This window comes from Bos javanicus, chromosome 17 (assembly GCF_032452875.1).
Source record: "Bos javanicus breed banteng chromosome 17, ARS-OSU_banteng_1.0, whole genome shotgun sequence".
Lineage (NCBI taxonomy): Eukaryota > Metazoa > Chordata > Mammalia > Artiodactyla > Bovidae > Bos > Bos javanicus.
Window position 1 is genome coordinate 65740165 of NC_083884.1, and position 18357 is coordinate 65758521.

General features: G+C 54.4%; 1 protein-coding gene across 7 annotated transcripts in view; it reads left to right on the plus strand.

The window, feature by feature from the left end:
- KIAA1671 (KIAA1671 ortholog) overlaps positions 1-18357 on the plus strand; it is a 185632-nt gene that overhangs the window by 48689 nt on the left and 118586 nt on the right. For all 7 annotated transcript variants that reach the window (XM_061385170.1, XM_061385171.1, XM_061385174.1 and 4 more), the window contains 4 exons: positions 1188-1368; positions 3144-4742; positions 6651-6738; positions 9588-12332. In XM_061385170.1, the coding sequence (XP_061241154.1) occupies positions 3199-4742; positions 6651-6738; positions 9588-12332 (4377 nt within the window). In that variant the 5' untranslated portion in view covers positions 1188-1368; positions 3144-3198. The remainder of the gene's footprint in view (positions 1-1187; positions 1369-3143; positions 4743-6650; positions 6739-9587; positions 12333-18357) is intronic.

Below are 18357 nucleotides of genomic sequence, written 5' to 3' on the forward strand. Positions count from 1 at the left end.
AGCTGCTGGGGTGTCCTCTGGGGACCTCCGTTGATATGAAGCGAGGCATCCTGCATTATGAAATATAACTGTGTATTTATGAGTCCTGCTGTGTGTCTGTGGGTCTCTGGACATGTAAGAGTACTGGGTTGGAGGCGGGCAGTGGTGTCTGAACTGTGACCTTGGCTGGGCCAGTGTCTGTGTGTAGCAACAGGAGCGTCTCAGAGAGCAGACACAGCATGTGCAAAGGCCCCAAGGAGGCGTGTGAGGACCTCCAAGTGCTGCTGAGCAGGACAGCCAGGGGCACCAGCTCCCGAGTTGGCCAGCTCCCGAGTGCTCATGAGTTACCTCCTCTAGGCCAGGGGAGTCTCCTGGGACCAGCACTCCCAACTCTAGGCAATCAATCTTCCTTTTTCTGTGTTCCCATGTCCCCCTTTATTTGCATGCGTGTTCAGTCGCTCAGTGTCTCAGTCGTGTCTGACTCTTTGTGACCCCACGGACCGTAGCCCGCCAGGCTCCACTGTCCCTGGGATTCTCCAGGCAAGAATACTGGAGTGGGTTGCCATTTCCTCCTCCAGGGGATCTTCCCCATCCAGGGATCGATCCCATGTATCTTTCAGCTGCTGCATTGGCTGGTGGATTCTTTACCATTGAGCCTCTTAGGAAGCCCCCTTTATTTAATGTTTTGGTTTATTTATTTTTGGCCACACCTTGCAGCACGCGGGACCTTAGTTCCCTGTCCAGGGATCAAACCTGTGTTCCCTTCTTTGGGAGCGTAGGATCTTAACCCCTGGGCCACCAGGGAAGCACTCCCCCCATGTCCCTCTTTATAAGCCATGTTTATTGCCCAGCATAGTTGCTTGTGTGTGTGTGTGTGTGTGTGTGTGTGTTTCTCACACAAGACTCTTAATTCCCTGAACAAAGGAGATATTTCTTATTCATCCTTCTGCACACAGTAGGTGCTCAATAAAACATGTTTCAGAGGAACAGGGGCGGTTTTTATTGAGCGCCGACTGCGGACTCTGTACCCTTAATGCCTACATGTATCCACAAGGCGACAATACTGAAAAGCTGACAGGAGCGCTGAGTTTTACAAGCTGGCAGAGATGCCAGCGGGATGCGATTGGAGCTCAAAAGCTTTCGTGCTGTCTGTGCCCATATTTTTGCCAGAACCCCAGAACTGAGCCTGTCGCCCTGTGTCTCCCCAGAACTGCCCGAAACTCAGCCTGCCAGGACCAGCCTACCCCTGTTGCCCCCCACCCCCCACCCCACCCCTTGCCGGCTTCTGCCAGGGGAGTGTGCAGACAGTCCCGTTCATCCGCGATGAGATACGATACTGCTCGCTTTCTCCGGCAGTCACACGTCTGCAGCCAGGACCTTCCAGCTCGGGTAAGTGGGGCTCTTGTGGGTTCTGCCAGGGAATCTTCTCTCTGTCCCCTGAATATCCTGTTCTTGTCCCATGTCTCACATCTGTGTCCCGGAGGTCACGGGAGCTGGCTCTAATGATGAGCAGTCCCGGTTTGGGGCAGGACTCTGTGTGCCTGTGCACTCCGCCCCGGGTCACTGCCGACGGATTCCTCCCAGGTTGCTCTCGATTTTCTGGTTCTCTGTTTCCATCCCTGTCTTCTGCCTCTGACCCCATCTAGACGGTGTTCTCTGCATTGGGAAGAAGGAATCAGTTTAGCACCATCGAGCGTGTAGGGAAGAGAAAAGATAAAAATCTGTCCGCCTTTCTTTCCTGCAGGCTGCTGTGTGAGTCAGAGCCGGGGGCAGCAGTGTGGGGCCCCCAGAAGGGAAGCGGGAGGCTTGCGTTGAACTAAAACACCTTCTACTTTTAGCCCATCTAGACGAGGGGGCAGGATGGGGGCAGTTTTGTAGGGAAACAGCACTGGCATGAAGGTGGGGTTTTTAGGGTAGGGGACGCATCGAGAACAGCAAATCGTCTGGCAGTTTTTACAACCAGAAAGGAACAGGACGTTACTGTTAAAAGGGGAGAGTTGAACGGATCCAGGACTTGAGATCCAGTTTCATCTGTGTGATGGTTGGCAAGTCGGACCACCTCTCTGGGCCCCATCCTTACAAAGGGAGATAAGGACAAGCCCTGCCTCTCAGGGTCTTTGGAGGATGGACCAGAGAGGTCTCCTGTCCTGAGAGAGCAGAGCTCATGGCTGGAGGAGCAAGGGGCTCGTGCCTGAGCCGTTGCAAAACAGGGGCTGATGATCACACCCCCGTCTCATAGGGTTGTAGGGAGGAGGATGTGATTCGTGAGACAGAGGGAGCCCTTGGCTTCCCTGAGGCCTGACTTGTGGTAACTCTCGTCCTTAGCTGATGATACTCTTCTTACTGAGACTCTGAAGGCAGTCAGCTTAAAATAGGTGTTCAGCTGAAAAGAACCCAAAGGCAAAAAAAAAAAATAGTAATAATAATAACAGCAGGTGGAGTGGAAGATGAAGATGGCTTTTTTCTTTTTTGTAAGACTTCTGGAAAGACTGGGACGGGGAAAGATAAGGGACGGTCTGGGGAGCTGGAGTTCTGAGGCCTTTTGCCAACTCTGTGACCTTGGGAACACCGGCTTTGGGTGTCTGTATGAGCTGGCGCTGGTCACCTGCCCTCTCTGTGCTTGGTTCTGAAGAGGGTGAGGATCAGCCTGACGTGCGCAGGCTCTGAAATGGGAAAATACTGCGAGGGGCAGGGACAGGAATCTCACCAGGGCTTACCCTGGGAGCCTGCGGTGTGCGTCTGGAGTCTGACCCAGGTTCGAAGCCCAACTTTGCCTCTTTTGTTCTCTGAGTGACTTCAGGTCAGTTACTCGGCCTCTCTCCACTGGTTTCCATATCTGTACAGCTGAGAGCATCGTTCGTTACCCTGAAAGCTGGCCTTGAGATTAAATGAGTTGGGAAAGTCCAAGTGAACACTGGCACGGTTCGGGCAGTCTTTGAGCTGGAATGAACTTCAGAGTCAGGCCTTTTAGTCCACTGACCTTGCCCAGAGCTGAGAGGTGCAGGCCACTGGCCCAGGCTTGCCCGGTGGTCAGTGGAGAGCTCTAGTCCAGACCCGGGGCTCCGGTCTCTTGATCTTCATCCATCTCCATCTCCCCCTCAAATCTCTCTGTTTCAACCCAGACACTGACTGAATCTTAAATTTACTTTAAAAATTTTTTTTAGTGGTTGCCTCTCCGTTTCTGACGTGCTTCTTCCCCATGGAGCCACAACCGTAACCATGGCGACGCGGGTGGAGGTCGGCTCCATAAGTTCCCTGACGGGGGTGCCAGGCCTGGGCGAGCTCTCCAAGGAGGAGGCCCTGACGCGGACCTACTTCCGCCAGGCTGGCGATGCCCCTGGGCCCCCCTCAACACTGCTCTTGGAAGGAAAAAGCCCCCTCAGGAGCCCAGTCCGCCTGCTTCCTCTGCCAAGACTCGCCCCCAAACCCTTCTCCAAGGAGAAGGCCGCGGACGTGACACCCCTGTGGCCCAGCCTGGCCAGGCCGTCTCCCGCCGGGGGGCTCTCCCAGGACGTGGCCTCAGGGCGTCTGAACGAGAAGATGCCGGGCCTGGCCGGGCAGGAGGCGGGGAGTGGGGACCGCCCGAGAAACGTGTCTCTGTTCCCTAAGGCCGCCATATCACAGCCCATGCCAAACCCCGTGATCTTCGAAAGCACCAAAGCCGGCCCCGCTCTGGGGAAGGGGGCTTGCGAGGCCAATGCAGGCATGTCTCAGGGACCCGCTTCCGCCCCCCGTCCTGAGGTGGCCGCCAAGCCTGCCCCGCCAGCCCGAAAGCCCGTGGGGAGCCTCCCCCGGCCAGCCTCCCTGCCTCAGGACTCCAGGACGGTGGCTACCCCAGAGGATACCGGCCCAAAGGAGCCTCTGTCAAAGGCCAGCAGCGTGGAGGACGCGGGAGGCACCGCCCCGGAGCCACCCAGGCCTCGCCCAAAGAGAAGGCCTGTGTCAGCCATCTTTACCGAGTCCATTCAGACTCCGAAGCCAGGCCCCAGCGGGGTGGCCGCGGTGGGGAAGCTGCCCCCAACCCCTCCCGAGAAGACGTGGGTGAGGAGGCCCAGGCCTCTGTCTGTGGACCTCACGGCCCGGTTCGAGAGCAGAGAGGCCTTGGCGAGGAAGGTGGCAGATGAGGCCACAGCAGGGCCCACCGCCCAGCAGCGGGGACCCGAGAGGCCGGACCCAGAACCCAGGGTGGACAGGGAGTGTCTGGTCAAAGCAGAGGCACCTCCACACGACCCGGATTCCGATTTCCTGCAGGTGGCCCAGAAGATCCAGGAACGGAAAGAGAGGCTGCTGTTCAAGCAGGGGGAGATGGGCAGCCTCAGAACCGCAGGGGGCCCGGCCAGGGTCACCCCCACCGGTGCCCAGGGTCTCGGGGAGGAGAAAGCCAAGCTGGACAGGGAGCCAGAGAAGGCAGCCAAGGACCCCCAGTCCCCTCTGCCCAGGCCTGGAAAAGGCCAAGACATGGCTGAGGTCAGGAGCAGAGAGGCTGCTGGAGAGACCTGGGTCGGGGGAGAGCAGACCCCCCGGGGCGGCGTGAAGAATCGCATTGGCCTGTTTGGGGAGGAGGGAGCCTCGGCCTTGGCAGCGGGGTTTGAGTCCCCACCAGCCACCCCCGAGTCCCCAGCCGTCCCATCGGAGCCAGAGAAAGCGGGCGTGAGTGTCCAGGAGCGGATCAAAGGCTGGGCCACCGAGAGCTTGGAAGCAAAGCCGGAGCTCAGGAGGAGGGCGGTCCAGACACGGCCACTGTCAGCGGACCTGACCAAACTGTAAGTGGGAATACCCCACGGGTTTCCCCCAGGCTCCGAGAGCCCCAGCCCCTCACCAGAGATCCCCCTCCACGAGGTGGAAGGAGACTGCAGGGCACCAGGCTCTGTACTGGGCACACTTGGTACCCCAGCCCTGAGAGGAAGTGGCAGTAGCCCCCATTTCTCAGATCAGGAGGCTGAAGTGTGGAGGATGGCACCGCTTCACTGTGCGTGCCAGCGGCAGGGCCAGTAACTTGAGCGGGTCGCTTTCCCCACCTTGAGCCTCGGTTTCTTCATCTTGTAAAGGGAAATGATGTTAAGGTCTGCATTAAAGGATTAAGGCCAAGACTCAGATACCGCTGGAGATCGCTCAGCCCAAGGGAGCCCTCGACACACTGTATTTATTAATAGTCCCAAATGATAGGATGAATCCTGTTGGTTAATGATAATTTTCTAAGCAGGGCCTGGCCCCTGACATCTCTTCCTCCTTTGTTTTTCCGCAAGTGGCTTCTCGGCTAAGATAGGGAGATGCCACCGGGGTGTGTCGCCAGCTCATTAATGGCATGCACGCCACCAACTTAGTTTGTCAGCAATTGAGCTTCCAGGGGGCGGGAGCTCTGGGCAGACTGCCCTCCCGGCCCTGGGAACCAGGGCGACCAGCTCGGCCAGAGCTGCGACCACTGGCTGTCAACATTTAGAATGACCTGGAAAAAAAAAAAATATCGATGCCTGACCCCCACCCCCAGAGACTCTGATTCAGCAGATCTGGGGAGGGCTTCTCATCTTGGTTTTTCAGAGTCTCCAAAGTAATTTTCATGTGCAGCCAGGCTCGAGGACCCCTGAATTCGGGCAACAGAGAAAGAGGGGAGCTCCCTGGCCACTCAGTGGTTAGGACTCAGCGCTTTTGTCAGGTTGTCCCTAGTCAGGAAGCTAAAACCCCGCCAACTACACGGTGTGACAAAATAATAAAACCAGGGAACTGAGGAAGGGGCACCACGTCAGGGCCTCATGCACCTCCCCTCCCTGAGTCTCCCGCCCCCCAGTCCCTCAGGTTATTCCCATCTGACAGGTAGGGAAACCGAGGCTCTGGGTTTAGAAACAACTCCTGCACAGCCTCACGCGTCCCCGGAGCCAGCCCTTGGACTGCTGCCCGTGGGTCAAGTTCAAGACGTTTGATTTGTTTCACCTCCCTCTTCTCTGCAGGCCCCCAACCCTGAACTAATCTTTCAGCCTCTGCTCCAGAGAACTCGGCAGAGATGGGGAAAAGTCTAGCTCCAATTCCCCTTTCTCTCGTTTCCCCTTTACAGCTGGGAAACAGGCCCAGAGAGTGATCAAGACTGGGCCAAGGTCACCCAGAAGCAAAGGCAAGCCTGTTCCCTGACACATTCCCTGACCGCCCACTGCCCCCGAGTCCCGCGGTCGGTCTGCAGTGGGGCTGCTGGCTGTTGTGGGGTTGCAGCCATTAATTATCGCTCCTGGGGCATCTTCGCTCCTCTCTCTACACCCTCATGTAGCTATTAGGGCCTTGGGTAGCCTCTTATCTGACCTACAAAAGATGATAGGGAGGCGTTAATTATCCCCGTTTTATAGATTAAGAGACAGAGGCTCAGGTGAGGTCACGAGCCTGAGCCAAGCTCCCTCAGTGGGGAGGCAGGAAGGAGAGCTGGCACGAACACCCAGGCCCCTTCCCCCGAGCCCGGGGCTGCCGCCACCCCAGTGATGCTGTGCTTAAGGTAGGCTCTCTCCCTCCTGGGCCCGAGAGGTTTGGCGACTGGAAAGGACACGACCCATCTTGGAGGAAATGGGGCAGGGTTGCTCTGATGACCTCAGTGCTCTTCACCCCTGGGTTCCTGAACTGGTTACAGGGTGTGGGCTGGAGGGAGTCCCAGCTTCTGGCCGTGCACAAGTAACTTGGGTCTCGTGCGACAGGTTTTCCAGTGCAGCTTCAAGCAACGAAGTCAGATACGAAAAGTGTTTGGAGCTGAGCGGTGAGCTTCCCAGAGAACCAAGAGAAAAGGTAAGAAGCCGCCTGGCACGTCCTTTTTTTCTCCCAGTGGGTAGCGATACTTACTGGAAAAGGGGCTTTTACAATCTCGAAGATCCAGGAAAGACTCAGAAACCTCTCATGGACTATAAGACATTTTTTTTTTTTCCTTTCATGTTGGGACTTTTAAAGTCCCTTCCGGTATGATAGACTGTGATACTCTGCTGTGTGTGTGTGTGTGTGTGTGTGTGTGTGTGTGTTAGTCACTCAGTCGTGTCCAACTCTTTGTGACACCACGGACTGCAGCCTTACCAGGCTCCTCTGCCCATGGGATTCTCCAGGCAAGAATACTGGAGTGGGTTGCCATTTCCTTCTCCAGGGGATCTTCCTGACCCAGGGATCGAACTTGAGTCTGCTGCATTGAAGGCAGATTCTTTACCATCTGAGCCATGAGGGATGCCCCATGATTTGCTGTTCCTTGGTGTTGCATACTGTTTGCAAACATAATTGTCAGGCATAAATTTTTGTCTGTGCAAACAGGAGGAGGATATGGCTTTCCTGTGTAAGAATGTCTGCTTTTTTGAGAAATTAATGAAGATTTTGAAATGTTGGGACTTCCCTGGTGGTCCAATGGCTAAGACTCCCAGCTCCCAATGCAGAGGGCCCAAGTTTGATCCCTGGTCAGGGAACTAGATCCCACATGCTGCAACTAAGACCTGGTGCAGCCAAATGAAATTTTTTTAAATGCTAATATAGGATTTCACTGGAGAAGGCAATGGCAACCGACTCCAGTATTCTTGCCTGGAGAATCCCATGGACGGAGGAGCCTGGTAGGCTACAGTCCATGGGGTCGCTAAGACTCGGACACGACTGAGCGACTTCACTTTCACTTTTAACTTTCATGCATTGGAGAATGAAATAGCAACACACTCCAGTATTCTTGCCTGGAGAATCCCAGGGACAGAGGAGCCTATTGGGCTGCTGTCTATGGGGTTGCACAGAGTCGGACACGACTGACGTGACTTAGCAGCAGCAGCAGTAGCAGAGGCTTTCACTGGTGGCTCAGTGGTAAAGAATCCACCTGCCGATGCAGGAGACATTCGATCTGTGATCCAGGGAAATCCCACATGCCTTGGAGCAACTGAGACCATGCACTGTGAGTATTGAGTCTGTGCTCTAAAGCTCATACTCCGAGACAAGAGAAGCCACCCCAGTGAGAAGCCCATGCACCACAGAGAGCAGCCCCCGCTCGCCAAAACTAGAGAAAAGCCTGCATAGCAAGGAAGACCCAGCACAGCCAAAAATAAATAAAAATCAAAAAACGTTAATAGAAACCCCCTCAACTCCCCCCCCACCGTGATGGCCCCAGCTCCTTTCCTCACCCCCTCATTTGTCAGCTAGGAAAAGGAGAAAAAAATCACCAGCAATTAAATTGCTTAGAAAGTATTTTCTGTTAGTCTATTTAATTTTTTTTTTAAAATCTCACAAAATAACTGCTGGGTTTCATGGGTTTGTGATTGATGCTTTCTGAAATTTCAAGTTTTTCTTTTATTTATTTACTTATTTTTAATTGGAGGATAATTGCTTTACAAGGTGTGTTGGTTTCTGCCATACATCAGTATGAATCAGCCTTAAGTATATCCACAGGTCCCCTCCCTCTTGACCCTCCCTCCTGCCCTGTCCTGCCCCTCTAGGTTGTCACAGAGCCCTGGTTTGAGCTCAGTTTTTTCTTGAAGAGCTTTACTGAGGTATAACAGACATAGACTGAACTGGACATATTTAAAGTGTAAAAGCAGGTGAACTGTGACTTCTGTGTACATCTGTCAAGCCGTCATTACCATAAAGACAGAGGACATTTCCAGCACCTGCAAGTTTCTTCTTTGTAATTCCCCCCCAGCTGCCCCCTCCTCCCCCAAAGCAACTACCAATCTGCTTTTAGTCACTATAGATTCATTTGCATTTTCTAGATTTTAATATAAATGGAACCAATGCTCTTTTTTATTTTTTTTTGGTCAGATTGATTGATATCTCTTCTCCATTGTTTATCTACATGTATATATGTATATACATGCACACACCCCTACAGTTTTTTAAAATAGTATTTTATTATAAATACATAGTTCCTCCTTCTGCTTTTCTTCCATCAACACAACAGCGTTTTAAGTGTCCTTAGATCTTAGGACATTGGGAGCCACCCCGTCTCTGTAGGTCCAAGTGCCTGTGTGGTAGTCAGCTGTTTGCATGTATCAAAATTTATTTAGCCCTTCAGATGAGCATCTAGGCTCTTCTGTTTCACTGACAGTTCTGTATGAACTTTCTTGTTCAGGTAGGCTTGTGCACGTGGGCAAAGCAGGGATTCTGGGAGGAAACCGGCTGGATGAAAGGAAATGAGTATCTTAAAGTGACGGCAGACGCACTGAATGGCTCAAGAGCGGTGCCCGTTTGTCTGCTCGCCAGCTGGGGCGAGAGTGCCTGTTTTCCCTCACTGGCTGTGTTCAGTCTGTAAGACTGGATGGCTTCTCACTGCTGTGATTTCAGTCACCTCACCTCTTCCTTTCCATTTCAAATCCTTTGACCTATATTGGATTGTTTCGGTACTTCCCTGGCAGCCCAATGGGGAAGACTTCACCTCCCAGTGCAAGGGATGCTGGTTTGATCCCTGGCCAGAAGGGCTGAGATCCATACTCTAAATAACCTAAACCATAAAACAGAAGCAGCATAGTAACAAATTCAATAAAGACTTAAAAAATGGTCCACATCAAAAAAAAAAAAAACTTCATTGAATTTGTTATAATGTTGTAGCAAACTTTTACAAATAAATATTAAAAAATTTTTTTTAATCTTTAAATAAATGGATTGTTTCTTTTTGTTTGTTTTCCCAGCCAAAGGACAGGCATGGCGTGGAAGCAACATCTGTCACAAGAAGCCCCTGGAAGCCTGGCCTCCCCAGGGAGAAACCCAGACAGACAGAGCGGAAAGACAGTTTTGACCGCGTCCCTGGCGGCGCTCGGGGTGAAAGCGCGGTGGGGGCCCGGAGCCCTTCCGAGGGCACCCCGGATGATGATGGAAGCTTCCAGACCGTATGGGCCACGGTGTTCGAGAATCACGTGGAGAAGCATACCATCACCGCCCCCTCGGGACGCAGTCCCTGGGCCACGACCCCCGCGGACCTGGCCAACGTCTCGGAGCCCAGATCCAGACTCCTTGGACCCAGAAGCTCTTTCCCGCAAACCACAGCCCTAAAGCGAGAGTGGCTGGAAGATCCCGACCTGGAGCGAGGCGGAGGGACCGCCTTCTCCAGCGGTGAGCCCAGACAGCATCGCGTGTCCTCCCTGCTGGGAAGGCACCCTGGGGGCGAAAAGGGCAGCCATCACCCCTTCCTCAAGCTCCCGGAGAGCGCCCCCGCGCCCGAGAGGGTTGAGCCCAGGTACGACGTTGTGCACGCCGTCGGGGAGCGCGCGCACAGCGAGGCCGTCCTGACGGCGCCCGAGGAAAAGGCCCTGACTCTCCGCAGCAGCCGGTCTCGGCCCCCGCCCTCCCAGGAGGTCACCCATGCCATGACTCCCACCGACCCCAAGTGCAGGCCGGAGGGCCAGGTGGGGTCCGTCCAAAGGGCCAGTTTGATCTGGGAAGCCCGAGGGACCCGTGAGGTCAGCGGGCCAAAGCCCGAGTTCCACCGAGAGCCTAAGGACACGCATGGAGGCAGTTGCCCGTCACCCAGATGGACAGGCGGGGTGGCCGTGAGCTGGCACAAAGCCGCCGTGGGGCTCAGCGAAGGGAGAGGCACAGAGCCGAGCCCCGAGGCCGCCTCTGCGAGGACTACCCTGGAGGCCCAGCACCCGGGGACCGAAGGAGCCGGAATCCAGCCGGGGGAGAGGGCTCCGCCCCGGGGGGCGCCTCCAGAGCCTCTTCCCAGGGCCAGGGATGAAGCCGATGACTCTCGAGTGCAGCTTCAGGCGGACGTGCCGGGGCAGATGGGGCCCCTGGCCATGGCTGGCAGCCAAGAGCCCGAAGCCAGGAGGCGGAGGGTGAGCCCTGGCGACCAGAGGCTGGACAGATGGAGGCGGCGGACCCTGCCCCATGACGTGAAGTTCGATGAGTTCAGCCTCCTGCCCCCGGAGCACTCGTCCAGGGCGGAGCCAAGAGGGGACCACCTGAGCCCCACGGCCCCGGGTGCCTTAGGAAAGCCCCAGCTACTCCCGGGTCGGGAGGGGACTCGGCAGGGGAGCCCAGGTACGTCACTGGACTGGGTTCTTCCTGCAGCAAAGCAGGGGTCGCCTGTAGAACCCAAGGCGACTTTTTTTGCTGTGACCTATCAGATCCCCGACACTCAGAAAGCCAAGAACGTGGTTAGGCCGGGGCCTGAAAACTGGACAGAACCTTCTAGAAAAGCAGCCCCACCCCTATCCCCTCTTTCTTACACCCTTACCTCGGTTCCTCTGAACCGTGAAGAGCTGCTGGAGACCGTGGGCGGTAAAAACCGGGCCCTGGGCAGAGAACGCGAGCACACAAGCTTTCCAAAGCCGACAGAGCATACGGCGTCTCTCGGGGACAGGATTCTGGGTTCCCCCGGTGAGAGGATCTCCGACGCCGATGCCGTGTGGGTTCGTCGGGGCCCGGAAGGCGGCGGTGGTTTTCAGAACGGCTGGAAGGACAGCGGGAACAAGACGTCCCCTGGCGGCGCTCCCCAAACACCCCCGGCTTTCAGAAGTCCCCCGAAAGCCAGCGAGCTCCTGGTCCGAAGGAAGACGGAAGCGGTCAGTGAGACGTTCCCAGGTAAAGCCAAGGCCAGCTACAGGTCCAGCGTCCTCGATATCGATGCGCTGATGGCCGAGTATCAGAGGCCGCCAGCCGGAAGCCCGCGGGAGGCTCAGGAGTGGATGGCGGGTTCGCCTGCAGAGCTCAGGGGCTCGGACCCCGAGAGGCCCGGGCCACAAGATGAGGCGGATCAGAGACGGAGGAGCCTAAAGGAGCGCCCGGAAGCCGAGGCTCCCCAGAGACAGGCCAGTTTTGCCGAAACCAGCCCTGGTTCCACTCCTGGCTCCGGCAAGTACCTGGCAGAGACGTCAGGGGCAGCCACGCACAAGGTCAGCTCTCCCCTCTGGGGCGCGCCCCACTCGGCTCCTCCTGAAAAGAATCCAGGGGCCTCTTCGGGTCCTGCCGCCGGCCCCCGGAAAAAAGGCTCGGGGATCCCTGAGGATGAGAAGAAGACCTTTGTTAGTAAACATCACAGCGCGAAGTGCCAGCATCCCTCGGCTGAGTCAAAGCCTGCCACTGCCTGGGTTGATCCAGGCGGTGGGGCCAGTGTGCAGCCCAGGTCGTCCCCCGCCGACCAGAGGAAAGGGACTCCAAGGAAACCCCCGGGGAGGGGCGAGGAGAGCGGTGTGGTCCTGTGGGCCGACCACCTTCGGGACTTGGGAAGGTCACCGCTGGATGTCAAGAGGGCCTATTCGGAGAAAGGCCCGCCTCTCAAAATCCGAGAGGGCCTGTCCATCATGCAGGAAGCCAGAGAGAGGAGGCAGGAGCAGCCCAAAGGGAGGCCCAGTCTCCCCAGGGAGAGTGCGGAGGCTAGAGACACCAAGACGGGGCTCTGTCGGCAGGAGTCGGGGAATCGAGACAGTCAAAAGGTGAGTACGAAGGCTGTTGCAGTTTTCTCAAATGCCGGTGAAACACGCAGGCCAGAGGCCTCAAACTCAGGACCTGCGCGGGCCTGGTGGGCCTGGGGATGAGTGGAGTCAGGCGGGGCATGAGGAGCGGGCCTGGTGGGCCTGGAGATGAGTGGAGTCAGGCGGGGCATGAGGTGCTAGGGAGTGGTAGGGCTTGTGGCTAATGGACTGCTCAGCCGTCTCTGAAGAGGGCAACCTTTGCACAGTCCCAGCTGGCTCTCAACAAGTGGGGAGAGGGGTCCTGAGATGGCAGATCTGATTTATCAAGAGAATTTGAAAGATCCACATTTTGGCCAGTAGTCCCCTCCCCCGTCATGAAATGGGGACAATGTATTAAAAAAAAAGAAATGCTGTTTTGTTCAAACAAAACTTGTCTGCCAGCTCTGTGTACAGACGTGGGGTTATCAGTTTGAAACCCCTGTCCTAGAATGATGACACTAGGTATCCTTTATTGAGCACCTGTTGTTGCCCAGTATGCTGCACCAGGTCCATCATTGTATCCCAGACTCCAGTACCACGACTGACGTTTCGTGATCATTCACGGGGAAGTTGTTGAGTGACGATCTTACGTGAGCCTCAGGACAGTCCACGAAAGAGGGATTGTCTTGGTTTGGGTTTCTCCAGAAGCAGCCGCCTGCGGGATGTTTCAGGAGGTGATCCCAGAGGAACTGGGCGGGGGGACACGGGGGAGAAGTGAGGCAGGGAAGGGAAGGCAGGTGATAAAGCTGTGGGCACCTGAGGCTCGTTCTTGCTGGAGACCCGTGGGAACTGCACAGGTCGCCTCTGAGCGATCCTGTCCAGGGGTCAGGGGACCTGGGGCATTTGTTTCCACATTTCCCTCTGTCCTCGCCTGAGGCTGCGTCTGGGGCTGTTAACATTCAGATTTCTGGTGCCATGCCCAGATGCGGAGAGGAAAATCCTCACGCGACACTGGCGCGTATTTGAGTGTCGGGCAGGGCGCCCATAGCGTTTGCTGCAGGTGTGATCATCTTGTTCAGAAGAGGAGAAGCAAACACAGGCTCAGAGAAGTTCAGTAACTTACCCCACATCACACAGCACCAGCGCAGCACAGCTGGTGTTTGCACCCAGGTCTGACCTGATACCCGAGCCCTTGGGATCACGGAGGTGGGGAAGAAATCTGAGGCATGGAGTCTGCTCTCGGGAAGCTTTTGATCTCTGTGCAGAGGTCAGACATACATGGGAGGTGAGAGCATCCTCGGTAGGAGCACAGTGTGGGCAGAGGTCCAGAGGTGAGAAAAAAAACAGTCTGCTCTGTGGCCAGTGTGGAAACTGACTTAGGGCCCCTCCAGGTCACCCCCCCCCCCCCCGCCGCCATTCCAACCTAGAAAAGGGAGGTTGTGGAAATTAGGTGATAGGAGAATTCACCTGAGGTTCAGAGTGGCTTTGAACCCACGTCTCTTTCAGGGACCACATTCGGTCTTGTGTTGGAATCTCCGCTCTGCCAGTCACGGGCTCCGCTGTGTGCAGAGCAGGTGCTGGCTTCCCCCAGCCTCAGTTTCCCCCTCCAGAGTTAGGAGTCAACAGGGATTCCTTCCTTGAGGCACTGCACTAGGCGGGGAGGAGATAAGGCATCCAGCATGGGCGGGTGGGCCGAGGGCCCCGCAGATGCGCTGAGGGTTTCACCCCCAACCCCGTCCAAGCTGTTGTGGGAGCCCGCAAGAGGGAAGAGGCCGTGGAAACGCGACACTTCATCTGTGTGCCAGCCCCGGCTCAGGGGCCTCACGGAGTGGCCCCCAGCCCAGCCTTGGACGCCCGCCCGGGGTGCCAGGGCCCCAGGAGCGCTTGTTGTCAGGGGATCTGTTTTCTCACCACGGGGACTGGGAAGCCTTGGAGCAGCTCCCCGTTTCTCTTCTCTCCTGCCCGAGGATCTTGGGTTCTTGACATTTAAAACATAAATAAGGGTAATACTGAAGGGCAAAATATTGGCTGTTGAAGATTCAAACCCAAGTGGCTCAGTGGTAGAGAATCTGCCTGCAATGCAGGGGGCCCAGGTTTGATCCCTGGGTCAGGAAGATCCCTTAGAGGAGGAAATGGCAACCCACTCCGGTGTTCTTGCCTGGGAAATGCCATAGACAGACAGAGAGGAACCTGGCGGACTACAGCCCATGGGGTCACAAAGAGTCGGACACGACTGAGCACACACAAGCACACCAGCGTATAATGTGTGTAAAAGCGTGTCCCCCCTCGAACCCCCCTTTCCTTTCCAGTTCCCCCAGATGCAGACACAGCTAGGATTCTTAATCTCCTTGGAGACTTTCCGACGCTCCAGAGTGGCTTATAAATCAATATATGCATTGATTTTATAATTGTATGTTTCTTCTTGCAAGGATAGTGAATGCTTGGGCAAGATTTTAAACGTCATGGAAACATAAGGTTTGGGATGGAAAGCTCCCCCAAGTGAGGAGTTTGGTGCTCTGGACCCACCCCTCCAGCCCTGTTGGTGGTTCTCAGCCGTTTGGACAGCTTGGCTCCCAGGGCATGTTTGGCAAAGTTTCAGGCATTTTTTGTTGTCACAACCAGAGGAGAGTTTGCTCCGGGCATCTCAGTGGGTAGAGACCAGGGAAGCTCCACCACCTCCTACAATGCACAGGACGGCTCCCAGCTCAGAGAATCCTGCTGCCCTGCTGCCCTACGTTCGACGTAGTTTCCAGGCTGAGGGACCCTGGTCCCAGCACAGATCGGTCAGCGCAGCCTGTCGTACGGAAACAAGGCAGCATTCTACAGAAAGTCTCACAACTTGTTCAGTTCTTTCCCCGTGCATTTAAAAAATTTTTTTAATGCTTTGTACAATTTTTTAAAGATTACCGTCGGCTTGCAGTTATAACAGAATATTGGCTGTGTTCCCCGTGTTGTCCAATACCCAGTTGAGTCTGTCCTATGCCCAACAGCTTGTGCCTCCCCTTCCCCTACCCTCATGGTGCCCGCCCCCGCTGCCGCCCCACTGGCAAGCACCACTTTTCTCTGGATCTGTGAGTTTCCCTCTTTGGGGTTATACTCACTGGTTGGTTGTATTTCTTAGATCCCACACACAAGTGACATCATAGAGTATGTGTCTTCTCTGTCGGACTTACTTCGCTAAGCATGACACCCTTCAGGTCCATCCTCGCTGCTATAAATGGCAACGTTTCATTCTCTTTAATGGCCGAGCAATAGTCCCTGTGTGTGTGCGTGTGTGTGTACACACATAGATGTACCTCATCTTTACCCACCCATCTGTTGATGGGCACTTAGGTTGCTTCCATACCTTTGCAGTTATAAATGGTGCTGCTAGAAATATTGGGGCGCAGGTGTCTTTTTGAGTTAGTGTTTTTTCATATATACTCAGGTAGCGTGCTTTTAAAAATTCCAACAGTGAGAAACAGTGCGTCCATCATCACCTTAATATTTTTAATGGCTGCAAAGCAGTTTGTTATGCGACTGAGCCCAGGCTTTTTCATCAAGGCTCTCGCAGATGTACCTTTGGGTTGATTTGAGTTCTAGGGCCCCACGGAGCATCTTGAGGCACATGTTTGCTTCCTGGGATGACGATTTCTTGATTGACAGCCAGTTCTGCTCATGGGCCCCGCCATGGGGTGTGATTGCGATTAAGGTGATTCTTCCTTTCCTCTCTTTCCCTCGCTCCCTCTTTCTTTCTTCTTTTCACTTAACATTTATCAAAACTTTGTCCCAGGCCCAGTTATAGTATCTCCTTTCATCAAATGGTTTATTTCATTTCAAGAAAGACTAGTTTCAGGTATGTGCGTGCTGAGTCGCCTCTGGCTGTTCTGGGCACCAGGGATGCCAGGAGGACCCAGTCCACCGATTCAGCCTGTGCTGTCCGTCGGCAGGCACTAGCCATGTGGGGTTCTCTCAGCGTAAGTTAGTTAAAACTAAGACCCAGATGCAGTTTCTCAGTCACACTGAGAAACGGCTGTCACCCTGGGCAGACCAGATGGAGAACGTCATCACGGTCACAGAATGTTCCAGTGGACAGCACCGGTTCAGACGGGCAAGCCGAGCAAGGAGGTGGGATCACTCAGAGAGTGGTAAGTCCTGGGGAGACAGAGTAACCTCCCCGGCACCCCCTTCTTCTAAGGGAGTGACCTGACAGGTGCTGTGGGAGTGATGGTGGAGCCCCAGGCAGGCCAGGGTCTGCAGCGAGGAGGCAGGAGCGGCAAGTGGAGACACCCCAGCGTGGGGATGATGGGTCCTGTGGATGCTGGGGACACCCCAGTGGGCCCCGGGGGTGCTGGCCAGAGCAGAGCTGGAGAGGCAAGGAGGGGCCAGAGCGCAGGGGAGCCACCAAAGGGTTCTGAGCGCTGCTGCCACCGTCTGTGTCTCAGAGAGACCCCCCGACTGCTCTCTGGGTCAGGGTGGAGGCAGGGAGGCCTGTGAGGAGGCTGCCAGGGCCTCAGGCAGGTGACAGGGCTTGTACCAGGTGGTGGCCGTGGAGGGGTTAGCAGCTTCTTTTTGGGGGGATGGTAGCAACTTTGTTATTGTTGTCTAGTGGCTAAGTCCTGTCCGCCTGCCAGGCTCCTCTGTCCATGGGGTTTCCCAGGCAGGAATACTGGAGTGGGTTGCCATTTCTTTCTCCTGGGTATCTTCCCATCCCAAGGATTGAGCCCAGGTCTCCTGCATTGGCAGGTGGATTTTTTTTTTTTTTTTTTTTTTAACCATTGAGCCACCAAGGAAGCTGGGTAGCAGCTTTGAAAGTGAAAGTTTAGTTGCTCAGTCCTGCCCAACTCTTTGCAACCCATGGACTGTAGCCTACCAGGCTCCTCTGTCCATGGGATTTTCCAGGCAAGAGTATGGGAGTGGGTTGCCATTTCCTTCTCCAAGGTAGCTGCTTTACTGATGTAGAATTTTCATGGCCCATGCAAGAACTCACTCATTTATTTATTTAACATTTATTATTTGCTTATCTGACTGTGCTGGATCTTAGTTTTGGCATGTGGGATCTAGTTCCCTGACCAGGGATCAAACCTAGGCCCCCTGCTTTAGGAGCTCAGAGTCTTAGCCACTGGACCCCCAGGGAAGTCCCTGTTCACCCATTTAAAGTGTACAGTTAATTTAACGGCTTTTAGTATATCCACAGAGCTCTGCAACCATCATCACATTCCGTTTTAAGTATCTTCATCACCCCTTAGAAAGCCCTGTATACACTGACCAGTCACTGCCTGCTCTCCTAACACTCTCCAGTCCCGATTAGCCGTTCACCTACCTTCTGTCTATAGATTTGCCTCTTCTGGACAGATCACACAGAGTGGTCATTTATTACTCACCTCTTTCACTTGGCATAGAGTTTTCAAGGGCCATCCGTTTTGTGGCATATATCGGTACTTTTCACGGCTGAATAATATTCTGCAGCATAGATGCACCCCGTTTTATCTATCCATTTATCAGCATTAGGCATATCTGGGTTGTTCCAGCTCTTTGACTGTCATGGAGAAAGCGGCTATGGACGTTTATGGACGAGTTTTTGTGTGGACATATGCTTTCATATCTTTGGCTGTCTCCCTGGGAGAGGCATTGCTGGGTCACTGGTAATACCTCCAGTTTCTTCCTTTGAGCGGCTGCCAGACTGTTTTCCGAAGCAGCCGCACCGTTTTACATTCACACCAGCAGTGTGTGAGGGTTCTAATTTTTCTGCATCCCAACTGACATTTGTTATCATCCATCTTTTTGATTCTAGCCATCTTGGTGGGTATGAAGTGGTATCTCACGGTGGTTTTTTTCTTTTTTTTAACTGAGATATAATTGACTTGTAACGTTATAGTAGTTTCAGGGGTGCAATATAGTGATTCAGTATTTGTATATATTGCACAGTGATCATTGTGGTTTTGATTTGCATTTCCTGTTGGAGCATCCTTTAACGTACTTATTGGCCACTTGTGTGCCTTGTCGGAGTCATGTCCATTCAGACCCTTTGTCTATTTTTAAGACCATTTGTCGTTTTATTATCGAGTTGTAATTAATCTTTGTACTT